Source organism: Crotalus tigris, unplaced genomic scaffold, assembly GCF_016545835.1.
Source record: "Crotalus tigris isolate CLP2741 ecotype Arizona unplaced genomic scaffold, ASM1654583v1 scf7180000019553.37968852642:3898890, whole genome shotgun sequence".
NCBI classification, from domain to species: domain Eukaryota; kingdom Metazoa; phylum Chordata; class Lepidosauria; order Squamata; family Viperidae; genus Crotalus; species Crotalus tigris.
In genome coordinates this window covers 1,676,506-1,704,494 of record NW_024097591.1, presented here as the reverse complement: position 1 = coordinate 1,704,494, position 27,989 = coordinate 1,676,506, and the positions used below count along the sequence as shown (strand labels likewise).

Here is a 27,989-nt window from a genome sequence, read left to right as displayed (position 1 = left end):
CCTGCTTGGCTGGGCTGAGATGAGCCTGGGGAGGGTGGGCACGGCTGGGCAGGGCTGGGCAGGACCAGACCCTGCAGCAGAGACCGGGGAAGGGCAGACAGGCAGACGGACAGACAGCGCCCGAGGCAGGTGAGTGTCCTTGAGGCTGACATCCAGCAGCAGCAGCAGCAGGAACTCCCACCCACTTGCCCTCCCCCCCCCCAAAATAGGGCAGCTTTGTGTTTGGAAATGCTGGGGATGGATGGATGACAGTTTCCAGGAGATAAACCAGGGCAGATCCTGGCTTGTCTTCCCGGCTTCCTTGATGCGGCTGAACCCCCTCTGAGCATCCTTCAGGTGTGCCCCACCTGCTTCCTTATTTTATTTTTTTTAAGGCACATCCCTGCTCCAGATGCGGGCACCTCTGCATTGCTTCTCTCCTCTCCCGCTTCTCCATCCAAGTCTGTTTGTTTGCGACGGGGAGGGAGGGAGGGAGGAGGAAAGGGGGGGGGTTGAGGAGGCGAAGCTCGTCGCCATTCGAACCCTGGACACACCCCAAAGGCCTTTCCCCTGTCTCCCTCCTCTTGGCCCCCCTCCCCGTCTTTTCCAAAGGGTAACCCCGAAATTGGGAAATAGCTACAGGGGGTCCCAGACCTTCTCTGCCATCTCTGCTCCTGGTTTGATTTGGGGGGGGCACTCCTCTCCTTTACCAGTTGGAAGGCTGCCTGCTGTGTCATCTCTCTGCAGTGGCTGCCTGCAGAAAAGCTGGCTTGGGTTCAACACCCCCCCCCAAAAGAAAAACAGAAACCTGGTTAGAATTGTTTGAGCCGACCCTTTTCTGGCTGTTGTTTCCTTTTCTGGGTTTGTGTTTGTGTGTGTGGGGTGTCCTTCCTGGCTTTTGAGCTGTGCAGCCTAGTGGTCTCAGGCCTCTGCTATTTTTCCTTCCCTGATATAGTCATCCCAACCACTCACCCACCCACCAGGCTAAAAGCAGAGCTGAACCCCAGATAGTAAAACTGAGATTTGGAGAAGAACTGCCCGTTAAAAGATTTTTAGTGCCTGATGGATGCCCATAGCATTAAATCCAAAGGGTGAGGGTCTCCTGGGCTCGTGCAGAGGGCCTTTCTAGGGGATGGAATTAAAATTAAAAGGTGGGGAGAGGTTGTCTATGGCTGTGTTAGCATCACTAGCTGAAGCAGGATTTACTCTTGAGCCCATATTTTGGATTCAAACAACCGTCTTAGTGATTCTGACTTAGTTTTGGTATAATGGTCTGTTTAGGGTTGAAATGTTATTTGAGCTCCTTCTCTGCTCTGCCAACCACAATTTCCAGCCATTGCTAGTACAGTTGTTCAACTTCTGGATTTTATATGTCTTTTTTTTTTTTTTTTTTTTAGAAGGCCCTTGAAAAGATCTGAAAAGACTGTTTTTCTAGCCAATTAAGGTGATTTTGTTAGGCAGCTTTTAGCAAGACCAAACCACCAAATAATAATAATAATATAAAAAAACCCCAGAATTCAGCTCTGTGGAATACCTACATGGCAGAAACATCTAAACAGAAGGAAAATAACACCAGCTTTTTGCTCTGTTTGCAAAGGAAGCAGATTTGCAAAGCAGCTCCAATCAGATTTGGGCAAATAATGGACCGGAGAGAGAATGGATCTCAAAATTATTATCTTTTTTAGTGTGCAAAGTGCTTTGGGGATAATTGCAGATAATGTTTTCCCCATCTTGATTTTTGGTTTTGAGATAGATAGTTAGATAGGTAGATGATAGTTAGATAGTTAGGTAGATAGATAGATAGATAGATAGATAGATAGATAGATAGATAGATAGATAGATAGATAGACAGATATAGATTAGATAGATAGATAGATATAGATTAGATAGATAGAGATTAGATTAGATAGATAGATAGATAGATAGATAGATAGACAGATATAGATTAGATAGATAGATAGAGATTAGATAGATAGATAGATAGATAGATAGATAGATAGATAGATAGATAGATAGATAGATAGATAGAGATTAGATTGTTGTTGTTGTTAATTGCGAAGTCGTGTCCGACCCATTGCGACCCCATAGACAACATTCCTCCAGGTCTTCCTGTCCTCTACCATCTTCTGGAGTCCATTTAAATTCACACCTACTGCTTCAGTGACTCCATCCAGCCATCTCATTCTCTGTCGTCCCCTTCTTCTATTGTCCTCAATCTTTCCCAGCATTAGGCTCTTCTCCAGTGAAGAGATTAGATTAGGTAGATAGATAGATAGATAGATAGATAGATAGATAGATAGATAGATAGATAGATAGATAGACAGACAGACAGACAGGCTGATTTCTGTAAACAGGAGGGGGGGCACTGGAGGGGCTGAAGAGGGAGGGGTCTGCTGTTGTCATGAGAACCCCAATTTCTCTTCTTGAATTTGTGAAGGTTGAACAAGACACGGCAAACAACAGCCTGTCTCCCATCTGTGCTGCTGAAACAGACAAAATAAGCTGTCTTAGCACGACTGTAAATCCCATTTATCATTAGCCTTGGGGAGACCTTCGAGAAGCAGAGCCTGCCCAGCCAAGAGCAGTCTACCTGGGGAAGGGGGATACACACTCCAGGGTCTTGAAAAGGACTCCTTTTTTTTTTTTTTAAAAAAAAGACTTTATTGTACATACCTTCTGCAGACATTATCGTTCTACTATATATTATAGTATACATTATATATATATATATATATATATATATATATATATATATATATATAAATATACATAATATATAGATATATATATATATATATATATATATATATATATATATATATAATATATATATATAGGTCTTTGGTTGTTCGGGTTTTCTCCCGCGTAAAATTGGAAGTGTCTTGGCAACGTTTCGACGAAGTCCCATTCGTCATCTTCAGGCTGGTGTTTTTAGCTTCTTGCTTTGAGCAGCAATGTGTGGTCTTAGCTGTTTCTTCCTGCTCAAAGCAAGAAGCTAAAAACACCAGCCTGAAGATGACGAATGGGACTTCGTCGAAACGTTGCCAAGACACTTCCAATTTTACGCGGGAGAAAACCCGAACAACCAAAGACCTATATACAAATACCCACGAAAACCTCAGAAAACAAATATATATATATATATGTATGTATGTATGTATGTATGTATGTATGTATATATATATATATATATGTATGTATGAATGTATGTATAATCAAACCCCAAACCAACACAATAGATATTCTTTCTACAACACATTCCTTTTCATGACAAGAACAACACTATATATTATGTATATATTATCCGGCTGATGAATAATAGAAGAGGAACAGCTTAACGCACTAGCTATGTCCAACACAGAGATTGTATCTGCCAATATTTAAGATGCAAATGGATTTTGGGGGGTTGGGGGTGGGGCTCTACAAGTGTAATGAGCTCATGGGAAGAAAGGAAGGAAGGGAGGGAGGGAGGGAGGGAGGGAGGGAGGGAGGGAGGGAGGAGGATAGGAGGAGATGGAAGGAAGGAGAGAGGAGAGGAGGAGATGAAGAAAAGGAATAGATAAATGGAGGAAAAAAGAAAGGAAGGAATAGATAGAAAATAAACAGATGGAGATGGAAAAGGAAAGAAGGAACAAATAAATGGGTGAAGATATAAGAAGTAAGGAAGGAAGTGAGTAAGGAAGGAAGGAAGGGAGGGAGGGAGGGAGGGAGGGAGGGAGGAAGGAAGGAAGCAATAAACAGATGGAGATGGAAGAAAGGAACAGATAAATAAATGATGGGAGAAAGGAAGCAAGGAAAGAAGGAATAGAAAACTTGAACATACGATGCTATCTTTTCTCCTCCTCCATTCTCCCCACCTGCTTTTCCTACCGTTCTCTTTTCTCCTTGATCGCCTGGCATCTGAACTTCCTTTTCAGAGACAGCCCTGCGGAAGTGACGGACGGGGTCCCGGCTTCTCATTCCTTTCTCTCCGCGCGCTCCGGAGCCATGCAGTCTCCCAAACAAAGCCTGGTTTGCAACTTAAACCACGTTCACTTGCAGCACGTCTCCTTGGGGCTGCAGCTCTCCAAGCGGCCGGAACTTCAGGAAGATGCCAACACCTTGGCGCCCTCCAGGGAACATGCGGTCTGCCACGAATGCGAGGAACATGGCGGTCACCTGGTGCCAAACCTGGTGGACGCCAACTCCAACAACCCCTCCTTGACTTGCCGGTGTTGTGAGGCTCACCCAGTCTCGTCTGAGGTCAAGCGGGGCCTCCGGACGCCATCTTCCTTGACCAACTGCCCAACTGTGAACCATGAAGAAGAAGAAGAAGAGGTTGAGGAAGGAGAAGAGGAGGATGAGGAGGAAGCATCTCCTTCAGATCCCACTTCTTCGTCCATCAGCAGCTGCTCAGACCTCAGCCTGGACGAGTCTCCCGTCTCGGTGTATTGCAAGCCGTTCCCTGCTGAACAGGCCCGAAGTCCAGAAAGCCAACCCAATATCGTCCCCTTGGAGGACACGCAGAATGTTCTGGTCCACCCCCAAGAGAGAGGTCCAAACCTTAATGCCCCCCTGGGTGAGCATCCCGAGGCCCATATCTGGGACAGCCCAGATAGTCTGTACAGCAGCAGCTCCCCAGATTCTCCATCTGACCACTCTCCTCCTTGTCCGGAAAGCCTAGTTAGGTCATCCCATGTTGGGTCCACCAAAGTTCCTCCTCTCGTTCCACCCCCTGTCCGCCCTTGCAGGGCACCTCCCGCGGTGCCGGTGGTCCCCCCGCGTGGCCCGGAGGTGGATTCCAACTGCAATGCTCTCCCAGCCCGTGAGGTCAAGCCCAACCCCATCTCCTTGGGGCAAGTGGACATCAACTCGAACCGGGCCACCGGACCAGTGGGCTCTCGTTTTGGAGGCGTGCCTCCTCCGATTCCTCCTCGGACCAAGAGGGCTCTTCAGGGCTTGAAAAGAAGTGAAGGGGGAAAGCCATCTCCTGAGCTGGTCCGTCCTGCACCAGTTGAGTCCTCGTTGCACCACCCCAGTGAACCCCAAGGAGAAACGCCTAAGAAGACCATCACCTCCTTTCACGAGTTGGCTCAGAAGAGGAAGAAGGCAACCGTGGCGCCTCCACTTCTCCAGACCAAGAAGGACCAAAGCGATTGGCTGATTGTCTTCTCCCCGGAGACGGAGATGCCCCCGTCTCATCAACTCTCCTGGGCAACCAGGCAGGAAACCGCCAAGCCCCCCACTTCCTCCGGGGAGCCTTCACCTCCTAGCCTCCAACGCGGGGTCATCACGTTCAAGGACCTCCGCTATCGGAAGCAGAACAGCCAACTGGCCACCAAGGTGGGCAACCCAGGCCCCCAGCGGGAGAGTCCCGCTCAAGGGGTTCCCGACGGTCACTCCGGGCAAGAGTGGAACGACTCAGAGGCCGCAGCCCATGGACATTTGTGGGGCGCCAAGGAAATCCCAGCCCGGATGAAGAGGTCTCGGCTGGCTCTTCAGCCGATTGTGGAAAGAGGCTGTGAGGAGGGAGAAGACGCAGCGGTCAAGCCGAACCCTCTCGGGAGACCCTTGGAGACGGAAGCCCAGGCGAGATGGGGTCCTGACGCCTGCAGGAAGGCCGAGACGGGTGACACGCGGGTCCCTACGGGTAAGGCGCTGCCGCTTGTACTGATTGACGGACAGGATTCCCGCGAGCGAGAAACGGGAATGCGAGCCAGGATTCCGAGAGCAGGAGAGGCTGCTGTATGCGGGTCGTCCTCGGCTTACGACCGCAATGGAGCCCGAATTTTCCGAGACAGCCGTTAAGTGAGTGTTGCCCCCTTTTACGACCTTCCTCGTTGTTAAGTGAACCGTGCCAGCTTGTTCAATGAGCAACATGGTCGTGTTGATGGTCAGAAGGTCGCAAAAGGGGGATCCCATGAGCCCTGGGGGGGGGTCTATTGTGACCGTCGTAAACACGGGTCAGTTGCCAAGCATCTGAATTTTGATCCCGTTGACCACGGGGACACTGCAGCGGTCGTAAGAGTGAAAAAAAAGGTCCTAAGTCGCTTTTCTCAATGCCGGTCACTAAATGAATTGTTGTAAGTTGAAGACTGTTTGTACAGGCAATCGAGGGCAGAAAAACTCCTATTTATTTCCTCACCTTCATCCACCTGAGGGTGGGAGGGAGTTGGAAGCTTGCCTGAGTGCTAAAGCTGAGGTACAGGTCGTCCTTGACTTACGACGGTTCATTTAGTGACCGTTTTGATGTTGAAGGCATGACAGTGCTGAAGGAAAGGACAGAGGACCACTTCATATTTTTGACCCTCGTAGCTTCCCTGCGGTCAAGTGATCCAAATCCAGGCGGGATGTGTTTACGATGGTAGTCACATCCCGAGGTCACCTAATCCTCATTTGCGACCTTCCAGCAAAGCAAAGTCCGATGGGGAAGTCCGGATTCACTTAATGACGAATCGGGAAGGGGCAGAGCAGGGAAGGGAGACCGGAGAAAGGGGGCATGGGAAAACAGGTTATAAAAATCGGGACACGGTTGCGCGACGACTCCCTTAACGGCCGCGTCGCTTAGCGATGGAAGTTCCGGTCCTATCTGTCATCGTAAGTCGAGGACTGCCTCTCTTCTGGTTTAAGGTGGTGTGGGAAAAAAAACAAACACAAAAATCTGGAAAAAAAAAAGCTTTTTCCCTGCTCCGTCAATCCGATAGGTGAATTTTGGAAAACTGGGAGGGGTTAAATTTTGCAAGGCTGCTTTTAAATGTGGGCTGAATTTTTATTTTTTTTTTTGCCAGCGGGGGAAAAAAGGGGTTTTTATCTGGAATTCAGGAATAATCAGGAGCTTAATTAGGAACTCTTTTTTAAAAAAAAACAGCGGGGTTAGATTGGATTTCCTTTCCGTTCTGCTGATTCAAAACGAAATTTAAAGTCGGGTTCTTTTTTCCGACCGATTTATATAATCCCGTCGTGGATTCCGTCAGTCCGGAGCAGAAGGTTGACGCTAACTCTGGATTTAATCCCATCATCCACAGCGCTGAGCCAAATGGAAATGAGGAAATTCTTGGGAGGGGGGGTGTTTAAAAAACAAACACAACACACACACTTTCCCTTCATTTCTTTCTCCATTTCATTCCCTGCCAATGTCCCTTGTATAAGATCCTTTCCTTTCTCTTGTGATTGTATTTGGGGGGGGGGGGGTTTGAGCTAAAAAAGACTGGATCTTTTTTTGGGGGGGTGTCGAAATATTAAAAGACCCTGAATGCAAAATCTGACTGAGATTGGAAGCTGAGCCTACCTCGCAGGGTTATGAGTTGATAGAAGGAGGTTTGAACGCCCATCCCATGGTCTCCAAAGAGACTTATAGGAAGAGAAGCAAAATTTTGCTTTCCCACATCTGTAGAGAGCAATTTAACATATATGCCCCAACCTGGCGATGGGCAAATAAAGCTTCTAGTCCCTAGGCTCTTCTCCTATCTTATCTCACCTTATTTTGTGTAGGATAACAACAACAACAACAATGATAATAATAAAGTTGGAAGGGGCTTTGGAGGTCATGTAGTCCAACCCCCTGCTCAGGCAGGAAACCCTACACCATTTCAGACAAATGGCTATCCAGTCTCTTAAAAGCCTCCAGTGATGAGGAAGAAGGAAGGAAGGAAGGAAGGAAGGAAGGAAGGAAGGAAGGAAGGAAGGAAGGAAGGAAGGAAGGAAGGAAGGAAGGAAGGAAGGAAGGAAGGAAGGAAAACAGAATAACAGAATCACAGGCTGTCCAGTCCCTTCTTAAAAACTTCCAGTGTTGGAGCATTCACCGCTTCTGGAGGCAGGTAGTTCCACTGGTTAATTGTTCTAACAGTCAGGAAATTTCTCCTTAGTTCTAGGCTGGTTCTCCCTTTGGTTAGTTGCCATCAATAATAAGGCAATCAACAAAAAGGAAATAATCACATACCACTTGGAAGGCTAAAAATGCTAAATCCAGTCTCAACAACTGGTTAATTGTGCGACCAGCTATAAGGGTAAGACATTAATTGTAAAGAATAAGAAAAAATAAATAAACAGGAAATTTTGCTGGGAATTTTTGGCTGGGCTTTTGTTTCCCTTGGTTTTTTGTTTTGATTTTTTTTGGGGGGGGCTTCCTGAATGCTCCTCCCACCCTCCCTGGGAGTAAGTTAAATTTTATTGCTTCTCCAGGAATCGCTTTCGCTTTTCTCCTGCTGCACTTCCTTATTTACCTTTTCTTGCAAACAAGCTGGATTGTTTGCAGGCTGACTTCCTGCCTTTATTGAAGGAGCCACGGGGAGGGGGTCTTGGCCGAAAGGACCACAGAACTCCAAATTCAGGAATCCGAATTAGCTGCCTTTATCTGTTTCAGAAAACAGAGAAAGTTCCCCAACCTCCAAAAAAAAAAAAAGGTAATCTGAATTTTGCTTCCTTTGACAGCAGGAGGAGAGCAGCTGAACCTGACAATCGGGGTTAATTGTGGCTTTGCTCTCGTCTTCCCTGTAACCCCCAGTGAGCAAGTGGTCAAACAGAGTCCAGCCCCCCCCCCGTTTTGCATCAGAGGGGGCTTTTTGACCTCTATATCATGCATGGACACCCTCCCTCCTCAATTTCTGCCTTGTAGGCTTTGGCTGCAGAGATTAATAAGGAAGCTGTCACCCAGCCGGGAATGAAGGCGATTGTAGTCCAAATTTCAGGCTTCCAAATTGGGGGGGTGGAGGTATTGGCTTTGTGGGTGAGTGGGTGGGTGGGTGGGCTGTGCCTCCCCCCCATGATATGTCTGTTTTATTGTGCTGTCCAGAATTAACATTTGTTTTGTTTTGTTTCTTTTCATATCCTCTCTTCCTTCCCTCCTGTCTCTGCCATCTGTACCCCGGCTTTCGTACCCCTTTCTTGCTGCTGCTTTCCCACCCCCACTTCTTTCTTTCTCCGTCATCCACATGTTCTCCACCGGCTCCCCAATACCTCTTTCCACCCCACTCCACCCCCACCCCAAAATCCTTCATCCATCTGGGTCTCGCCTAACCCCGGCTGTGCTCTTTCACAACTCTGATCCGGCTTCTTCACCGTTTCTCGTCCTTTGTTCCCACTGCCTGCAGCTCACCAGGTCCCCTCTCGGCCTCGGGGTCTCCTCGTCCCTTTGCCCCCGGCAAGGGGGAAGGCTGCTGGACCCGCTTCTCCACTTCCCCACCCTCACCGTTTGGAGCAAGTGGCCGAGTTGCCCTCTGACCCTTCGGCAGGGGCCTTTTGTCCAAGGCTGAAGACCTTGTCCTGCGAAGACGTTTGCCTCTTGGCGACCGCGCAGGGACCTATTTTCGAGGCGGTGTCTCCGGATCTCCCCATCCGTCTCTCGCCCATCGGGGCGTACTCCCCCCCAGCTCGGAGCCTGCTCCCCTTCCTCAACAGTCCTGATCTGGCCGTGCTGTTCTCTCCTTTCTTCCCCTCAAGCAAATCCTTCCCCATCTTAGCTTTCCCCACCCACCAGGTGTCCGAGCTGTCACTTGGAGCCCGGGACCCCCTTGGAAAGCAGGGTGGAAAGGGTCCCTGGGGGAGAGTCTCTCAGGACACTATGAGAGCCGAGGAGTCGGGAGCCCCTCGCCAACGTAAGCCTCTCCCTCCTTCCTCCATGACTCTTTACGATCGCCCCTTTCCAAAGGGGGTCCTATCTTTTTGAGAGTGGGGAGGGAAGGACTCTTAAAAAAGCCAAAAGGGGGGAGTGGTCTCGGTGAGAAAACTTGGAAGTTAAAATTAGCCTTCTCTGATTTAATAAACTGACATCGGGGAAAACCCACCAAGTTGAACTCTCAACAAGCCTTGGAAATCTCTTCCTGAAGTGGACTATTTAAATCGGAGTTTTCCCAATCTTGGCAAGCTGAAGACGCATGGACGTCAGTTCCCAAGATTCCCCTGCTGGCTGGCGCATTCTGGGAGTTGAAGTCCACACAGTCTTCAAGTTGCCAAAGCTGGGAAAACTCTGCTTTCAAACATCAGCTTGACCTTGCAATGCAAAGGGATGTTCTTTGGACTTGGCTAGTCGCCTGGAATTAACCCAGATAAGAAGACCTGCCTCAGATCTAACCCTGACACTGTCTTTTTCTACGGATCTGGCAAAGTTTTAAACAGACACCAGGAAGAGAAGGAGATGAAGCTCCTCCTGGGATGAAGAAAGGAGGAGTGGGGGAGGGGGGAAAGAAGGTTAAATGATTAAATAATTCGTAAATCGTGCCCACAGAGGAGCACATCAGTATATTAAGGCAGGTTAATTCTTATGTTCTCCACTTTTTTTTTCTTTTGTCTTTTTTTTCCCCCAGTTCGACATTCTCAGTCCTTTGCTGGAGTCTCACTCCAAAGATGCCCAGCGAGGACAGGAGACGCAGTCTCTACACAGCTTCGACAACAGAAAAAAGGTAAGATTGTAGGTAGGTAGGTAGGTAGGTAGACAGACAAAGAAGGAAGGAAGGAAGGAAGGAAGGAAGGAAGGAAGGAAGGAAGGAAGGAAGGAAGGAAGGAAGGAAGGGGGTATGATGGAGATATAGATAGATAGATAGAGAGAGAGAGACAGAGAGAGAGACAGAAAGACAGACAAGGAAGGAAGAAAGGAAGGAAGGAAGGTATGGAGATGTAAGATAGATAGATAGATAGATAGATAGATAGATAGATAGATAGATAGATAGACAGACAATGGAAGGAAGATTAATGAACAGACAGACAGAGATAGAGGGAGAGAAGGATGGATAGAGGGATATATAGAGGAAAAAAGAAAGAGAAAGAAAAAATTCTACATATAATTAAAAGTCTTGTTCATGTAATTTTTAAATGGACCAAAGGGTGCATCTTTGGGCAAGAATTTCTGAACCAAAGGACCTCAGATGGGTCAACTTTCAGAATGCATCCATAAGTCGGGGTTCATGACTCCCCCAGAACTGGGTCTCCCCCCCCCCGACATCTTCCTCAACCATCTGTTTCTTCCTAGCACTGCTGGTGGCCGTCAGTGCTTCCGTGGACAAAATCGTGGCTCACTTCAGCACCGCCCGGAACCTCGTTCAAAAGGTCAGTTCAGTGCCGTAACTATTAAATGGTCACTAAACGAATGGCTGTAAAGGGAGGACTGCTTGTATGCACAACGGAATAGGGGGCGACATCTAAGTGGGACACAAAACATCTTTTTTGGAAACGCCTGAATTGTGTGTATCACACAACAGCCTTTCGCAGTTTCGGCTGGAAGCCAAGGTTACCATGTGGGCTTTTATTTGGCTCCTGGGATTAAAAAGGTGGGCGGGCAGGATGTGCGTGTTAATTAGGATATGTTAATTAGCAATTAGCAGAGGAAGGGGGAGCTATTGGCTCTTCCCCAGCTGCCAGTCGCTGGCACCGTCCTTTCCCTCCTGCCACAGGCCCAGCTGGGTGACAGCCAGCTCACCCCCGAAGTGGGGCATTTGATCCTCCACACGCTCTGCCCCGCCTTGCACGCCCTGGTGGGCGACGGCCTGAAGCCATTTCAGAAGGATGTCATCACAGGATACCGGCCCAGCTCTCCATGGAGTGTCGTCGAAGCTTCGGCCAGGCCGGGTAGGTGGCGTAGTTTGGGAATGGGAGGTTAAGAGAAGCAGAAGGGGCTATGTTGTGTGGATTGTGGTCCCTGTGTGTGTATGTGTGTGTGAGAGAGAGAGGGAGGGAGAGGGAAAGAGGGAGGGAGAGAGAAAGGGAAGGAGAGAGAAAGGGAAGGAGAGAAGGGGGGAAGGAGAGAGAGAGGGAGGGAGAAAGAGGGAGAGAGAAAGGGAAGGAGAGAGGGAGGGAAGGAGACAGAGGGAGGGAGAGAGGGAGGGGAAGACAGAGGGAGGGAGAGAGGGAGAGAGGGGAAGAGAGAAGGGGAGAGAGGGAGGGAGAGGGAGGGAGAGATAAATAGAGAGTTGGGGAATTCTACATCAAAAGAATACATTTGGTAAGGCAAAATGGGAGGGTAAGAGAGCGAGGGAGGGAGAGGGAGAAGGAGGGGGAAGAGAGAGGGAGAGAGGGAGGGAGGGAGTTGGGGAGGAATTCTACATCAAAGGAATACATTTGGTAATGCAGATGATCGATCCGAGCAGGTAAAATAATACAGCGACATAATATAACTTTTCCTCATACCCTCAATCTAACTTGGGCAATTCGGCTAAACTTAAGACCAGGAGATCTTAAGAAAGGTGGTATGTGTAGTTTTAATTCCGGTGTTCCTTCTCTTAAAAATTAGACTCGGGGGGGGGGGGCGGGAGAATTTTCCCGTGGGGTTGTGGAAAACCCCCCCACACAATTGTTGTGGTTGACACAAGACCCTCGTTCACACCCAAGGATACCTTTCCGGCTGAGACTTCCGCGAAGCGAACGGACGGCATTGCAAAGGCGTCTGAATCTGGTTTTTCTCCCCAGGTGCCCACACCAGAACCTTCACCGCGTTGTACTGGCGTGTGTCACGGCTGGCCCCGCTTCGGAGTCACCACCAATGTTTCCACGCTTTTATCCTGGGTCTTCTGAAGTGAGTGAGGGTGCGAGACGGGAGAAGGGAGCAGAGAGGAGGGATTGCAAAGTTGGTAGGGATGGACCGCTTCCATTTTCGAAGCCGCTGCTGGCTGCTGATTTGAGATGAAAGTGGCCCGTCCCTCTCGCGCCATTAAAAGGAAAAAAAAGGGGGTGAGGGGTTGGAAAAGAGGATGAGGAAAACAAAAGAACAAACGAGTACAAAAATAGGGCCAAAATAGGAAATTAAAAGAGAGACAGGTGCTTCAACAGCTTGTTTAGTGACCGTCCCAAGTTACAACGGCACTCAAAACAGTGACTTGGGACTTGTTCACACTTACGACCGTTGCAGCATCCCCAGGGTCACGTGATCCAAATAGGGGTGCTTGGCAATTGGTTTATATTCATGACGGGTTGCAGCGTCCCGGGATCACGTGATCCCCTTTAGCGATCTTCCCGGCTGGATTCCGACAAGCCAAGTCGAGGGGAGAAGCTGGTTTCGCTTAAGTGTTTCAGTGGTTCGTTCGCTTAACAAAATTGTAAAGTCGGATGTGAGTCGCTTAACAGCGGCCTGGTTTAGTCGTGGGAATTCTGGTGTTAGTTGTTGTTAAATGCTTCCCTCTTCCGTCTCTTCCTTAGCTTGAAGCAAGTGGAGGAATGGTTCACACAGCTGCAAAGAAACTCAGGTAGGTCAGATTGTCTGTCTGTCTCTGTGTGTGTGTGTGTATGTGTGTGTGTGCATCTTTTTCCAGAAAGGGGATGCTTAACTGAATTCTCCGTTCACAATCTTCTAAGTCTAGCTAAGTCGCAAACTCTGGTTTTAGAGCAGGTTTTTAAGAGACTGGACCACCATTTGTCTGGAATGGGATAGGGTCTCCTGCTTGAACAGGGGGCTGGACTAGATGACCTCCGAGGTCCCTTCCAACTCTGTTATTCTGCTATTCTTTCTTTCTTTCTTTTTCTTTCTTTCTCTCTTCCTTCTTCTTTCTTTCCTTCAACCTTCCTCCCTCCCTCCCTTTCTTTCTTTCTTTCTCTCTTTCTTTTTCTTCTTTTTTTTCGTTTCTTTCTTTCTTTTCTTTTCTTTCTTCTTTCTTTCTTCTCTTTTCTTTCTTCTTTCTCTTTCTTTCCTTCCTTCCTTCCTCCCTCCCTCCTAGAAGAGACTGGATAGCCATGTGGAATAGGGTCTCCTGCTTGAGCAGCGGGCTCGACTAGAAGACCTCCAAGGTCCCTTCCAACTCTGATATTCTGCTATTCATTGCTCTTTTCTCTGCTTTTCGTTCTCCCTGTCCCGAACCCTCTCATTATCCCGTTTAAGATGCTCCCTTTTCCACTCAAGTTTCTGACCGATTTTTTTTTTGCCATTTCTACCCCCCCCCCCAAACAGAGCTGGTCTCCTCCCTGTATTTGCCCACTGCCTTCCTGCTTCTAAGCCAGAGGATCTGCCCCCGTTGGGCCGAAGAGCTCCTTCTCCTGCTGCAACCACTTTCGGTCCTCACCTTCCAACTGGACCTGCTCTTTGAGCATCGCCACCTGCCCATCAGCGTCCGGCCGATGCCCCAGCCAAGCACCCCGTCTCCCGAACCCGGAGCCGGTCGGTGGGAGAGCCCCGGTTTGACCCCGCTGGATTTATCCGAGCCCCCGATTCCTTTTGCCACTTTGGAAGATGCTTTCTTGGCTCCCTCCAGCCCCTTTCAGGAATGGCTCCTGCCCCAGAGACTTCTGGGCTGGAAGGAGCGGCTGGCAAGCACCCTCCGTGGCAACGGGAGCCCGGCCTGGGCCCAGCCCGGGCAGGAGGAGAGCCCAGCCCAGCCGCCGAGCAGGTGGACCAAGCTGTGGGTGGCCATTAAGGAGAGCCGGACGGCAGCCGGAGAGAGCGGTGCCAGTGCCGAAGAATGCCCCAAACTTGGCAAAAACGACTCCCAGGTAGAAAAACGGTCGTCCGTCTGCAAGGAAGACGCCCCGGCGGCAAGGAGCCCCTCCCAGCCGGGAATGGATCCCCCTGAGGCAGGAGAAGTCTATCTGGAAGGAACCGAGGAGAAACCGGAGGCTGGAAACGGGAACGAAAGACGGCTGGACTGGCTGTTTGGAGCGAATTCTCCCGGGGCTGTGAACGAGACGGATCCGAATCTACTTCGGTCCAGGTAGGTGTCGGGGGTGGCCCTACATTTGCCCCCCCCCCCGATAAGCTCTGAGGAACGACCCCCCCTTAAATGTGTTAGGCGTGGGGTGGCAAAAGGGAGTTTAGCTTTGAAAAATCGACATGAGGAGGGTTTGGGCCGCCTGTCTGGATGTGGCCTTGCTAAGGCCTAGAAGCTTTGGCTCTCCCGCTGGGAAAATTCTGAAATTTAAGATCCTTTGGTTGTGAAAATTTAAATTTAAAAATGAAAATGAGTACATAGGAGTTACTGGGTTATTTTTTCCCACCCTTAAGGAGACTTCAATCCCTATGGGACATCTAGATCCGTGGGGCAATTTTGGAAAGGATGAGCAATAACGACCCCTTTGCCCTTCCCGTCCGTGTCTCCTTGTCTAGCAGGCGCCCTTCGAGATGGCTGTGTTCTGCCATTAACACGCTGGCCTTCGCGAAGAAGGGGGGGCCGACCCAGAAGACCTGGCAAAAGGCAGAGGGGGCACAGAATCCCCCAGACCCAGTACAGACCTACACGTAAGTTGGCGCTTTGTTGGGAAGCATCTGTGGGAAACAAAAACTCCGAAGCCTGAACTAGCTGGCATGCCAGCCTTTTCAAAGGACACCGTTACGTCTTGAGATTCAGCCGGGATTCAGAGGTTGCCTTGGACAAACCTCCGGCTGATGGGCGCATCCTGCCAGGTCCGTTGGTGTTCTTCCAACCCCAAAGTCTGGCCTGCAGCTAGAGCTCATTTGGTCTGGTGGTTAACGCACCAGGGTAGAAGTCCTGAGTTCTAGTTCTGCCTTAAGTGTGAACGCCAGATGGGTGATTTTGGCCTCATCACCAGGAGAGAGTGAGTTCCAGTTCTGCCTTAAGAATGAAAGCTGGGCGACTTGGGGTCAATTACCTGGAGACGGTGAGTTCTAGTCCTGCCTTAGGCATGCAAGTCATCTGGGTGAGTTTGGGCCAATCACCAAGAGAGGGTGAGTTCTAGTCCTGCCTTAGGCATGAAAGCCGTCTGGGTGAGTTTGGGCCAATCACCAGGAGAGTGGGAGTTCTAGTCCTGCTTTAAAGAATGAAAGCCGGCGGAGTGACCATGGCCCAATCACCCGGAAAGTGTGAGTTCTAGTCCTGCCTTAGGCACGAAAGCCGGCTAGGTGACTTTGGGGCCAATCCCCAGGAGACGGCGAGTTCTAGTTCCACTTTAGTCACCAGAGCTGCTGAGTGACTTTGGGTCAGTCCTTCCTTCCCTGGGCCCAATCCAACTCACCTGACAGGGTTGTTATTGTGGGGCAAACAGGAGGAAGGAAGGAACATTAAGTAGGTTCACCACCTTGAGTTAGCTTTTAAAAACAAGGAAAGTAGGGGTATCAGGAAACAAACCAACTTATGTTGGCTTCCTTGATCTCCCTCCCTCCAGAGCTGTGCGGGCCCTCTGTGACCACGCAGGTGAGGCTGCTGGACACCTGGCCTTTTGCAAAGGGGAGATCCTGCAAGTGATGGAGACGGTGGATGAAAACTGGCTGAAGTGCCTCTCCGGAGGCCGGCAAGGCCTCGTCCACGTGGGCTACACTTCCCTGATCATCTGACGGGGGAGGTCCAGGCCAGGAAGAAGGTGATCCAAAGGAAGGAGAATCCAGCCGACCCTCCAAACTGTTTAAAACAACAACAACAAATTACAAAGCAGCTAAGCTTCCCGGTACAGCCAAAGCATCACCAAAGGTTATTTGCAATGACTGACATGGAAGATTTACACTCTTTTGAAATTCTTCGCTCTGCTTTTTCAAACCTGGTGACCTGGAACTGGCCCATCCTCCCCGTCAGAAGCTGGCCAGGGATGATGGGCTACCCCAGGACCTGGAGTATTTGGGGGGGGGGGAGCTGGACCAGTTTCCACTTTTTCCCCGCCTGGAATTTCTGATTTTTATCTATTTTATTTATCGCCCCCTCGTCTGCTGCACAGCCCCAGAAGAGCGTTTCCTGCAATGTGTATATTGCATATACCTGTGTACATATAGAGAAATTGATATATACATATAGATATATAGATATAATATACATATATATATATAGTTTAATCTTTTTCGGTAGGCTCAGTTTGACCCCTTCTGCTTCTAAAGCCGGAGGGAATGTCCTTTCAAATTTATTGATCAGAATTTTGGCTTCCAATGGATACTTCTCATCCAGGCTATTGATTTTTTTTTTTTTTTTTAAATGACGAAACAGAAAAGAATACAGACTTGCAACCGTTAATTGAGCGACTGTTTGAAGTTACAACGACACCGCAAAAGTGGCTTATGACCGTTTTTCACATGTACGGTACAACCACTGTAGCATTCCCCCCGAGTCATGTGAATCAAAATTCAGACTGCTTGGCAAGCGATTCGTATTTATGACGGTCGCAGCGTCTCCGGGGGGGGATGTCACGTGATCCCCCTTTGTGACCGTCTGCCAAGCAAAGTCAACGAGGAAGCGGAGGGCTGTCGGTATTGCTAGGGTTAACTGGAAGAGAAGTATCTAAGGAGCCTAATTTTTTAAATTATTATTATTATTATTTTTTGGCCACTGCACGCTCTTCCCAAACGATCTTGTCCGTTCGTCCCATCCGGAATCAGCCCTCTTTCTGCTTTCTAGAAGATGACCTGTACATTGGAGAGGGAAATAAAAATATCGTTCAGACAATATTGGTGAGCCAATTTAACCAGCAGTTGTGTTATCTGGATTGCTTCTGGTCCGAAGGCCTGCCTAAAGAAAGATGGACGGGGAGGAACAAGCTAGGATGTTGCATACTGCCCTCTGTTGCCCTCTGTTGCTAGGAATCAGCTGTGGCCTGCTGGAGAATTTTGCTTTTAATTTGCTTTTTCCTCTCTTTGCAATGTTTGAGAAATGAATCTGAATTCGGATTGTATGACCTCACGAGATGTATCTTTGGCTCCCTCTGATGGTAAGGGGTGAAAATAACACCTTTTTAAAAGCTTTGCCTCTCAATTTTGATTACTTGGAAGATGGGAGACTTCAACTCCCAGATTCCCCCAGCCAGCCTGCTTTAAGAGGGGTGGACTTCAACTCCTAGAATCCCCCAGGTAGCATACTTTACAACTGTCCCCAACTTATGACCCAGTGTGGACTTAAGGTCGACTACCTGTAGTTTAGTTCAGTCTTTCCACCTTAGCAACTGTAAGATGTGTAGACTCCATCTCCCAGAATTCCCCAGCGGTCCAGTTCAACCCCAGATCCACAGCTCAATCAGGAGCTTTTAAGTTTTAGGATGAAATAAAATAAATTACAGCTTCATCTTTGAAGGCTGAACTGCGAGAGGCTTGATAAAACTCTCTGAAAGCTAGCACGTCAGGACGGAATACGTCTCTTCCTGCAATGCTAGCTTTCTATCTCTTGAGGTTTTAAAAAACACACGTTAAAATAGGAACATTTGCATTCTTTATCCTCCCTGTTATCCTCCTTTCTACCACCTTCTGTGAAACGCAGCATCAAGAAAAGGAGTTTATTGTTATGCATTTCCCCAATTTTGTGGAAGGAACGTTGAATTAACACGCTTATTTTCGTCTCCCGGATAGGATTCGCACGCCAGGTTGAATTTTTCTGCCCTAATTTTTACACTTAGGGGTGGGGTTATACGGGGTCTAAATGAACCGTACATGTATTTCTTGGAAAATTTTTCAAAAGTGGAAAAAATAGGAACGACACCGCTGATGGCAATGCTTTTGCAAGGAGTTGCAATCGGCTTGTCCTAATGCAAAGTTGGGGCCGTTAAGATGTCATAATGAGTTGTAAGAACGGCTCCTTTTAAGCTAGAAATTTAGCCTCTAAGGGGTGGAGTTTTTTTAAAAAATTGGGCAGGGCTGAGTTACTCCTCGCTTAGCGTGGAAATCCTGGTCCCGATTGTGGACGTAGACCGAGGACTCCCTGCATGTAAGTGCGAAGAGAGGACAGAGGCTACGGCCATGGATTTACAATCGGCCTCCTTGCCAAAATGCAAAGGATGCGAGCAGCACGACGGAGAAACTTTGGCTTAAATTCACCCAGTAAAAGGAACAGTTTTCCATGGATTAACAGCTCTGTGTGCTATGTATATGTGTATGTACACTTGGAGAGCAAGCAACTAAATTTCATTTTTAATGTGTGCCATTGTGCCCACAGTAAAAAAATGACAATAAAGGTTACCTATTATCTATCTATCCATCATCTATATTTATCAATCATCTATTATCTACCTACTTACCTACCTCTATCATCTAGCCATCTCTTTGTCTACCTATCCATCTCTATGTCTACATCAATCTCTTACCTAACCATCTGTATCTATATCTACCTATTATCTATCTACCTACCTACCTATACCTACCAACCTATCCATCTCTATATCTATCCATCCATCCATCCATCCATCCATCCATCATCAAAATTCAGACGCTTGGCAACTGACTCATATTTACGACGGTCGCAGCATCCCGGAGTCACGCGATGTCCTTTCTCGACCTTCCGACCAGCAAAGTCAACGGGGGGCAGCCCGACTTGTTTAATGAGCGTGTGGCTAACTTCACAACTGCAGGGATTGACTGTGACAACGGTGGCAAGCGAAGTCGTAAAACGGGGCAAAACTCACTTAGCAACGCTCAACTGCGGTCGTCAAGTCGAGGACTACCTGTAATTTAGCTCGTTCGGTTTTAACGAAGCCTCCCCAAAGGGAGGTCAAATGGCAGCTAAAACTGGGAGGAAACGGAGAATTAGCGAACGCTGAAAAACAAATACAAAATGAAAACACCTTGAAACCGTAAATAGGAAACATGTTTTTTTTTTTTTCCATTTAATACTAGAATCTCTCAATATCTGAGATGCAGGCTTTTTTTTTTATGCAATTACATCCAATGTTAAAATTGGTAATACATAATTTACAAAGATTAACATCAAAACAATGGTCTATTTAGATATGCTTTTGTAAAAAGGAAATATATTAGCAGCAATTCTTCTCAGCAACCACACGGCCTGTCCCATGCAGACTAAAAAGAGTTTTGTTATTCTCCACTTTGCCACAAATGTAGTGCTTTTTTCTTTTTTTCTTTCATTTTTTTTTAATTTTAACCTGGGCTTCTATCAGCAATCAGGGTGTGAAACCACGGTCTGTCTCCTTTTAATATTCATACAAAATAACCTTCCTTCCCCTCTTCCCACCCCACTGTTTTATTTTATTTTTTTCGTCGTAAAAAGTCAGCAATTCTCTACAACCGGTTTGAAGAAAAACAAAGCAAAAAAAAATCGTTTTTTTGATTAAAAATAAAGAAAGGGGGAAAGGATGGGGGGGAGAAAAAAAGAGGGGGGAAAAGCCAACACAAATTCTTCGCACTTCTCTAGAATTTGATTGTCTAAAAATCATCGCCTTTTTTTATTTATCTATTTATTTTACTTACTCTTTCAACAAAAGAAAGATTTCTTTTTTTTTCACAAAAAAATGGCAAAGTTTTTAAGTATCTCGCATATCACGTCTGAGCACTCTTTATTTTTTTATTATTTTTTTTAAAATCAACATTATTATTATTCTCTTCTCTCCATCATCGGCAACATCAAACATTATTATTATTTTCTCTTTTAAAAAAGGACTTTTTTAAACCTCTTTTTTCTTTAGTGTTTGACACCATTTCGAGACAAATCCCCCCCCGTCAGCTCCCATTTTCGAACTCGTCGGCACAACTCCAAAACAAATTATTTTTTTTCCCCTTAATTTTTTTAAAACATGCGATTTTTGTGGTTTGTCCCGCCCGCCCGCACGACACAACGTTGAGTATTACATACTCTGGAGTTCTGCTATACAATCGCTTCTCTACAGTAAGAAAATATTCTGAACAGTTCTCCTCTTTTGCCTTTTTTTGCTTTTTTTTTTTAATAAAATATTTTCTTTTTTCTTTTTCCTCAAAGGGCTGTCGTTATTTTTCCTCCTGTTTAATCCCTCCTGATCCCGGGGGGGGGGGAACCCCTCTCTCTTTCCCCCCACCAAACCCCCCCTTTTTTAAACCGTTGAAATCCTCAGGTTTAATAAATGGAATGGCGCCGTGGGTTTTCGTTTGGTTTGTTTGTTTGTTTTTTCCTCCGTTGTCGTTTCAAAACTAAGATCAAAACAAGAATTATATAGTCAAACGAGAAAATGTACAGTGGTTGGACCATGGTCCTTCCAGAAGAAAACATGGAGAGAGAGAGAGAGAGAGAGAAAGAGAGGGAGGAAGAAAGAGAGAGAGTTACCATATTGCTTTACAATCACACGAGAGAGAAGGGAAAAAAAAAAGGTTTAAGATATATACAACTTGGCACATTTAAAAACAGGATTTTTTTTTTTGTTTATAAGGACACCGAAAACAGGACCAGAATATGCAATGTGAACGCCGAACAAACGAGAGCGCGAAGCTACGTGAAAGAGTCAGTGTCAAAAGTCCGACTTTTTTCGCTGCTCAGGAAGAAGTTTGAAGAAAAGTCTTTTATTTATTTTTATTTTTCTCTCCCCCCCCCCCAGCGTGAAAAGTCCAGGCTGATCTCTGCAGCAAAACCGGGGGAGGGGGGGGAGAAGAGAGAGAGAAAAAAATAATCCTTTTTTTTTTGGGCCCAGTCGTTGTCTTCCACGGTGATGTTTTTTTTTCCACCTTCCTGCCCCTGTCCAAAATACACTGCCTCTTTAAGAGGCAGCCATTTGGTAAGCTGTACAGTTTGTCTTTTGAAATTGACAAAAAAAAAAAGAAGAAAAAAAAAGAAAGAAAAATTAAAAAGGAAAAAAAAACGCAAGTAGTGTCATGGGCGGCAGATGCTCGCTTGGAAATACTGTTCCACGATTCGTGTAGTGAAAGGCTATTTTCTTTTTTTCCCTGGTGGGCGTGGGAATTTTTGCCTCGTTTTTCCCGCCCTCCCTCCTTTTCCCTTCCCTCAAAGGGAAAAAAAAATTATTTATTTTTTCGCCACGATATACACCAAGACGCACAAGAACGACAGCTTGGTACAAAAAGGGGGCAGGAGGGAGAAGGCAAAAAAAAAAAAAAGTAGAAATAATAATTCTCCCCCCCCCAAAAAAGAAGAGGACCTGGAACCTGCTTTGGGGGGGGGGGGAACCCTCTGCAGGAGAGACGGGGAGAGGAAAAAGAAAAAAAAAAATTAAAAATTAAGCGCAGCGTCCCCCTTGTCCCGTCCTCTCTGGAGATGGACGACATGGGACCCAAGTGCTTCCGAAAATCCATCCATGGTTTCTCTGGGGGCAGCCGTAAGAACGGGACGCCTCTTTGTGTGCAAAATGTCCGACAATAAAATCCCCCCCCCCAAATCTCATTCCGGTGCCTTCAAGAGACCCCCCCCTTTTTTTTGCAAATGCTTTAGGGGTGCTAGACCTCCGTGTAGTGCCACATGTCGGGCCCTTAAGCCCCAGATTTGGAGCAAGGGAGATGCCCGGGGCAGGGGGGCTGGAAGGGGGGAGAGAAACAGGGCAGTGCCAAACTGGGTGGGGTCTGCAGCTGTCCTCCACCGCCCCCTTCCCTTTTCTCGTTTTCCTTGTCAAGAGCGGGATGGGGCAGGGGATGAAAAAGAATAAATTAAATGAAATGAATCGGCGCGCGTCCTCCGGGGATGGGAGAGAGGGTTCTTCCTTAGTACCTTAAGAGGAAGGAGGAGGCTATGGCTGGCTCCCCTCCCCTGGTGCTGGGTGCTGAGCGCTCCTGGGGGACGGTGGGTGGGTGGGTACAGGGGAGAGAGGGAGGGGGCTTGCCTGCCCAAGTGCAGGGTCTAAGTGCTACAGAACCGTTCCGTCAGTTTCCTTCCGCTCGGCCGGACCGAGACGCCTCCTCCTGCCTCCGGGCGGGCCGAGAGACGCGGGACGGCAGAGGTCCAAAGCCCGGCCCGGCTGTCAGTCTTGCGCTCCCGGTCCTGACCCAGGACTGGAGGGGGAATTGCAAACTGCACCCTGCTGCAGGGGAGGGCGGGGAGGGGAGGAGATGCAGGCTCACTTCCTGCAGCCGCTCTCCGGGAGAAGCAGGGTGCGACGCCGCAGCTTCCGGCCTGAGCCTTCCTCCAGCAGGTAGGTGACGTCGATGGCTGCAACGGGGGAAGGAGAGAGAGAGAGAGAGAGAGAGAGAGAGAGAAAGCTTTAGGAAACTTTTGCGGCCGGTGGGATGGACAGCAGCACGGCCATCTTGGAGGGAGGGGCCGGTTGGGGGTGGAAATGCATGAAGGGCCGCCTTGGGGTGGAAGAGGGGGCTGGAGGGCCCAGCTGGGATTTCCTGATACCCGTTTTCGGAGCAGGTACTCTTCCGCCATGCAGACGGCTTTCGGGGGCATCGCAAAGCCCGGAAGGGACTTCAAAATGAGGACCCCAAGGAAGGGAGGGAGGGAGGGAAGGGACGGAAGGAAGGGATAAACAGATGGAAACGGAAGAGAGGGAGGGAGGGAGGGGAAGGAAGGAAGGAGAACGGAAGGAAGGATAGATGACAGATGGAAACGGGAGGGAGGGAGGGGAAGGAAGAATAGATAAACAGATGTAAATGGAAGGGAAGGAGGGAGGGAGGGGAAGGAAGGAAGGAGAAGGGAAGGAAGGATAGATAAACAGATGGAAATAGAAGGGAGGGAGCGAGGGAGGGGAAGAAAGGGGAAGAGAAGGGAAGGAAGGAAGAAGATAGATAAACAGATGGAAACGAGAGGAAGGAAGGAAGGGAGGGAGGGGAAGGAAAGGGAAGGGAAGAGAAGGGAAGGAAGGAAGGATAAACAAATGGAAACAGAAGGAAAGAAGGAAGGAATATATAGAGGGAGGGAGGTCAAGGGGGCGGCCACCCTTATTCTGAAAAAGGCTCGGGGGGGGGGGAGGAGACTCACCGTTTTTTCCTGGGATTTTCTCTAAGAGGGCGAGCAGGATGTGGTTCAGCCGCTCCCGCTGCAGGTGCCGGCGTTCCTCCGGGCTGCAGGGCTCCCTGGGCTCGGGTCCGGCCTCCTCGGCCTTCTTCTCCGGCTCGAGGCTCTCCTGGGGAGGGGCCTCTTTCTCGGGCTCCTCCGGCTGGGCGGGCGGCTCGCCCGGAGGGGGCTCGGGGTGGGCGACGCCCTCTTCCGGAAGGGGGAGTGGCTCCTCCTCCTGAGGCAGCTCTTTACTCTGGGGCTTGGAGCGGTCAGACTTCCAAGATGACCTGAGCAGGACGTAAAAGGGAGGAAGAGGGACGTAAAAGAGAATCTTTGTGGAAAGAAGCTGGGCGGGAAGGCGAGGCGGGACGAAGAGAGGCAGCCCTCTGTGGGGAAAGGTATTATGGGATGGGAGAATAATCTTAGGGGACGGGAAGGACAGCCGCGGGGGCTGGAGAAGCGAGATCAGAGTCTAAACATGGAGAAGGCAGGACTACCTCGAAGGGCTGCCGTCTTCACACGACCAACCAGGGACTCACCTGCCTCCATTCCTCTTGTAGTTGTCTGGTACGTAATGAGGCTGAAATGGGAGAGGGGAAAAAACCCAATCAGAGTCAATCTTCAGGGTCCCCTGAGGCCCACCGTTCAAAGGGAGGTCATTCCCCGTCAGGGAGAGGCTGGGGAAACTGAGGCAGGGCCCGGCAAAAGCTCTGGTGGCAGACCAAAGGAGCACAACGACCAACGAGAGGTCCTCCAAAGCTGGGGAGGAAAGTCCCCGATGAGACCGAAAAGAAATGGACAGAGCGTTGTTTCTCTCCACCGGCCCGTTGGTTACGGGATGCTGGGAGCTGAAGTCCACCCGGTTGAGGAACCGCCGTGAAAGGAGAGTGTTTTAAGGAAGGGGCCGCCCCGGGGTCCGGTGGCTTCTCCGCCGAGGGCGCACTCACAGGAGGGGAGGTAGCGCTTACCGAGAAGTCCCTCTTCGGCGTCAGCCGTTTGGGGAAGTGGTCGAAGGCGTAGGATTTGGTGCAGACCGGATAGCGGTTGCGGTGGATCTTGTAGAAGAGGTGCGCCGACTTGTCCAGGCGGTAATCACAGATGTACACGTCCGGCTCCTTCGCCCCTTTGGGTCTTCCTGCAAGGGGGGGGGGCGGAGGGAGAGAGGAAAGAAGTTCTCACGGTTATTTTCTATTTTTGGCAGACAGAAGACAAAGAAAGTTGGAAGGGACCTTGGAGGTCTTCTAGTCCAACCTCGGGGGGGTGGGGGTGGGGCAGGTGGGAGAAAGCTGCTTCAGGTGATCTGCCGACTTGCCTTTGCAGTAAGTGTAGAGATCCAGCACGCAGCAGGTCCCCACCACCGCCTCCAGAGGGATGATCTCATACAGCGGCACCCGGAAGAGCTCATTATGGTAGAACTTGCGGGAGGGCGAGTGGTGGGTTTCGTGCGGGCGGAAGTAGTGGTGGCCGAAGGCAAACCGTTCCCCCCTGCAGGAAGGCGAGAAGCGGAGAGAGTTCACCCTAAAGCTGCTGTGTTCAACAAGGAGGGGTTTTTTTTGGGGGGGGGGGAATTTGAACTCAAGAGCTCGTTGCTGATTGTTGCTCTAAGACAGCTTAAAGTTTTAGCACTTTAAGATGGGTGGACTTCAACTCCCAGAATTCCCCAGCCAACATGCTTTAAGAGGGATGGGCTTCCACTCCCATAATCCTCCAGCCAGCATGCTTTAAGAGGGGTGGGCTTCCACTCCCAGAATTCCCCAGCCAGCCTGCTTTAAGAGGGGTGGGCTTCCACTCCCAGAATTTCCCAGCCAGCCTGCTTTTAGAAGGGTGGACTTCAACTCCCAGAATTCCCCAGCCAGTGTGCTTTAAGAGGGGTGGACTTCAACTCCCGGAAATCATAGTTTAAGTGGCATGCGCTTCAAGTCCCAGAATGCCATGCTGGCTGAGGAATTCTGGGACTTGAAGTCCACCCCATTTAAAAGTGTCCAACCCTGTTCTAAGGGATGAATGGTTTATTTACCTATTAGGAGAAGTTTGTATAACTTCAAAACTTGTGATCTGCTGGCTGAAAGAAGGGAGAAATCTTCCAGGTGGGCTACAAATTTATGGCGTCCCCCCGCAGCCACCTCCAATATGGCTGAGAGGCAAAACAGCTAACTTTCCCCTTTCTTTTTGTGGTAGGAAAGTGGAGAAACTCACTTCTCGTTTTTCCACAGCTTTTCAATCCGGAAGATATCCAGCCTCTCGCGGTTGATGTGGGACAGCAGGCGGTACGACTGCCGGACCGGGTGGCCGTCGGGGGTCCTTCGGCTGTCTCGCATCAGGTACACGCAGTCTCCTGCGGGCAGGAAGGAGAGAAAGGCCTTGATACCCCGGTGAGGAAAAAGCATCAGTGGCCGAGAGAGAGAGAATCTGAAGGTCCTGAAGAGAAGGCAAGAGCTATCCATCCCCACAGCCCTGCTGGCTGCCCCTCACTCCCCCGGGGAAGAGACACCCACCTTGACGTAGCAGGAGATCGTCCCGCAACAGGCAGATGAAGTAAACGCAGCCAGGCTGGGTGTAATGAGGCCGGGGAATCATTGGTACCTCCTAAGGGGAGAGGAGACAAAAAAGGCGAGAAAAGGGCCGTGAAAAAGAAAAAAGAGAAAGCAAACTCAATTTCCCTAACCCCTAGAAACTGGCTTAAAGTTTTGCCAACAGGAAAAGAGCCACTTTGGTCGAATGGTCGACGCAATAGGCTAGAAATTGGGAGTTCTAGTCTTGCCTTGACATGAAAGCTGGCTGGGTGACTTTGGGCCAATCGCCAGGAGACGGTAAATTCTAGTCCTGCCTTAGAAATGAAAGCCGGCTGGGTGACTTTGGGCCAATCACCAGGAGACGGTGAGTTCTAGTCCCTCCTTAGTCATGAAAGCCGGCTGGGTGACTTTGGGCCAATCGCCAGGAGACGGTGAATTCTAGTCCCGCCTTGGACATGAAATCCGGCTGGGTGACTCTAGGCCAGTCCCTCTCAGCCCAGCCCACCTCACAGTGTTGTTATTGTGGGAAAAACGTTGAGATGTGGACAGTCTCTCTCTTTCTCTCTGTCTGTGTGTCTCTCTCCCTCCCTCCTTCCAGACACTTACCCGATCCACTGTGCGAAGCTCGCATTGTTCACACAGATAGTGCTCGACATCTGAGTTCACGCCCATACAGTCACAGTGCTGCCACACCTGCGAGAGAAAGGGAGGCCTCAGGAAACACTGGGAAACAAATCTTGGCTTGGTAGACGAGGGAAAAAAAATTATAGAAAGTAAGAAAAAAAAAAAACCCAGTAGAACCTCCCCACTCAGAAGCTTGGAATATGCCTGGCTAATTTCATCCAAAGTGAGCAGTATTGATCTAAGCCAGAGCAACGAAAAAAAACAACTTCGCTTATTGCATTTTGCAAAAAAATAAATAAAAATAAAATAAAACCCTTACCAAACAGTAAAGAATCCAGCTTCTTACTAACTGAAGTATTCCCAAAGAGGGGATCCTGTTGCTTTTAGATCAGGGTTTCCCAACCTGGATTTCAACTCCCAGAATTCGTCAAGATTTGGGGAAGTTGAAGTCTGGGCGTCTTAAAGCCGTCAAGGTTGGGAAACCCAGTTTGAGGTCAAATCCAGAGGGATTTTCTCCAATTTTGGAGAGCTGTAGTGGGAAAGCTGACCCTCTCCCGAGGGTCTGGCCAGGGCAGGGGTCCTCCGAGGCCCCTCACCATGCACTTGTCACACTGGATCATGAGCCCTTCGTCTTTGTACAAGCCGCAGATGCAACGGATCACGTCTTCGTCCTTCTCGTGCCCGTTCTCCTTCTCGCACAGGGAGGTCTCGCTGCTGTCCGCCTCGCTGGCCGTCTCGCCCACGATCTCGTCGATCTGAGCGGCGGCTTCATGGCGAGCGTTGTAGTAGGCTTTCCGCAGCCGGCAGACGTCCCGCCCGATGGGAGACTTGCGGCCGTAGTATTTCTGCCAAAAAAAAAAAAAGAGAGAGAAAAAGACCTATGGTGGGAACGTCTAGATTCTTGGATTTAAGGGCTGTGACGTTCTAGGGTTATTTATTATTATTATTTAATTTATTTTTATGAGCCTTGTCAAGCTAGAGTAGTATTTCAGGCAGGTGAAGGGGGAGGGGCTTCAACTCCCAGAATCCCCCAGCCAGCAGGCTTTAAGATGGGTGGACTTCAATTCCCAGAATTCCCCAGCCAGTATGCTTTACTGGATTTCAACTCCCAGAATTCCCCAGCCAGCAGGCTTTAAGACGGGCGAACTTCAACTCCCAGAATTCCCCAGCCAGCAAGCTTTAAGATAAGTGGGCTTCAACGCCCACAATTCCCTAGCTGGCTTGACTGGATTTCAGCTCACAGAATTCTCCAGCCAGCCTGCTTCAAGATGGGGGGGGAGGGACTTCAACTCCTAGACTGGCTGGGGAATTCTGGGAGTTGATGTCCACCTATCTGAAAGCTGCTGAGGTTGAGAAGACAGTGCTAGACTTAACGGTGCCACATTATTCCCAGCCCTGAAGCAAAATAAAC

At 48.9% G+C, this 27,989-nt stretch overlaps 2 protein-coding genes across 5 annotated transcripts in view; one reads left to right on the top strand and one right to left on the bottom strand.

Annotated features, from left to right (window-relative positions):
- The first annotated feature begins 20 nt into the window (after window positions 1-20).
- On the top strand, window positions 21-20,865 carry RUSC1 (RUN and SH3 domain containing 1). Of its 3 annotated transcripts, none has more exons than XM_039363532.1 (11): window positions 21-129; window positions 3,897-5,608; window positions 9,048-9,551; window positions 10,260-10,355; window positions 10,922-10,998; window positions 11,343-11,517; window positions 12,355-12,460; window positions 13,081-13,127; window positions 13,826-14,582; window positions 14,978-15,106; window positions 15,991-20,865. In XM_039363532.1, exons 2-11 carry the CDS (start codon window positions 3,967-3,969, stop codon window positions 16,157-16,159), a joined length of 3,702 nt encoding a protein of 1,233 aa, XP_039219466.1. In that variant the 5' UTR covers window positions 21-129; window positions 3,897-3,966; the 3' UTR covers window positions 16,160-20,865. The 3 variants fall into 3 exon arrangements, with proteins under 3 accessions (XP_039219466.1, XP_039219464.1, XP_039219467.1); XM_039363530.1 differs by having other exon boundaries at window positions 14,975-15,106; XM_039363533.1 differs by lacking the exon at window positions 9,048-9,551 and having other exon boundaries at window positions 14,975-15,106.
- The window catches only part of ASH1L (ASH1 like histone lysine methyltransferase), a 51,214-nt gene continuing 43,532 nt past the window's right edge, over window positions 20,308-27,989 (bottom strand). For both annotated transcript variants that reach the window (XM_039363528.1, XM_039363529.1), the window contains 9 exons: window positions 27,175-27,423; window positions 26,561-26,647; window positions 25,937-26,027; window positions 25,638-25,776; window positions 24,754-24,926; window positions 24,410-24,576; window positions 23,981-24,021; window positions 23,424-23,728; window positions 20,308-22,649 (listed from right to left, as the gene is read on the bottom strand). In XM_039363528.1, coding sequence (XP_039219462.1) covers window positions 22,558-22,649; window positions 23,424-23,728; window positions 23,981-24,021; window positions 24,410-24,576; window positions 24,754-24,926; window positions 25,638-25,776; window positions 25,937-26,027; window positions 26,561-26,647; window positions 27,175-27,423 — 1,344 coding nt within the window. In that variant the 3' untranslated portion in view covers window positions 20,308-22,557. The remainder of the gene's footprint in view (window positions 22,650-23,423; window positions 23,729-23,980; window positions 24,022-24,409; window positions 24,577-24,753; window positions 24,927-25,637; window positions 25,777-25,936; window positions 26,028-26,560; window positions 26,648-27,174; window positions 27,424-27,989) is intronic.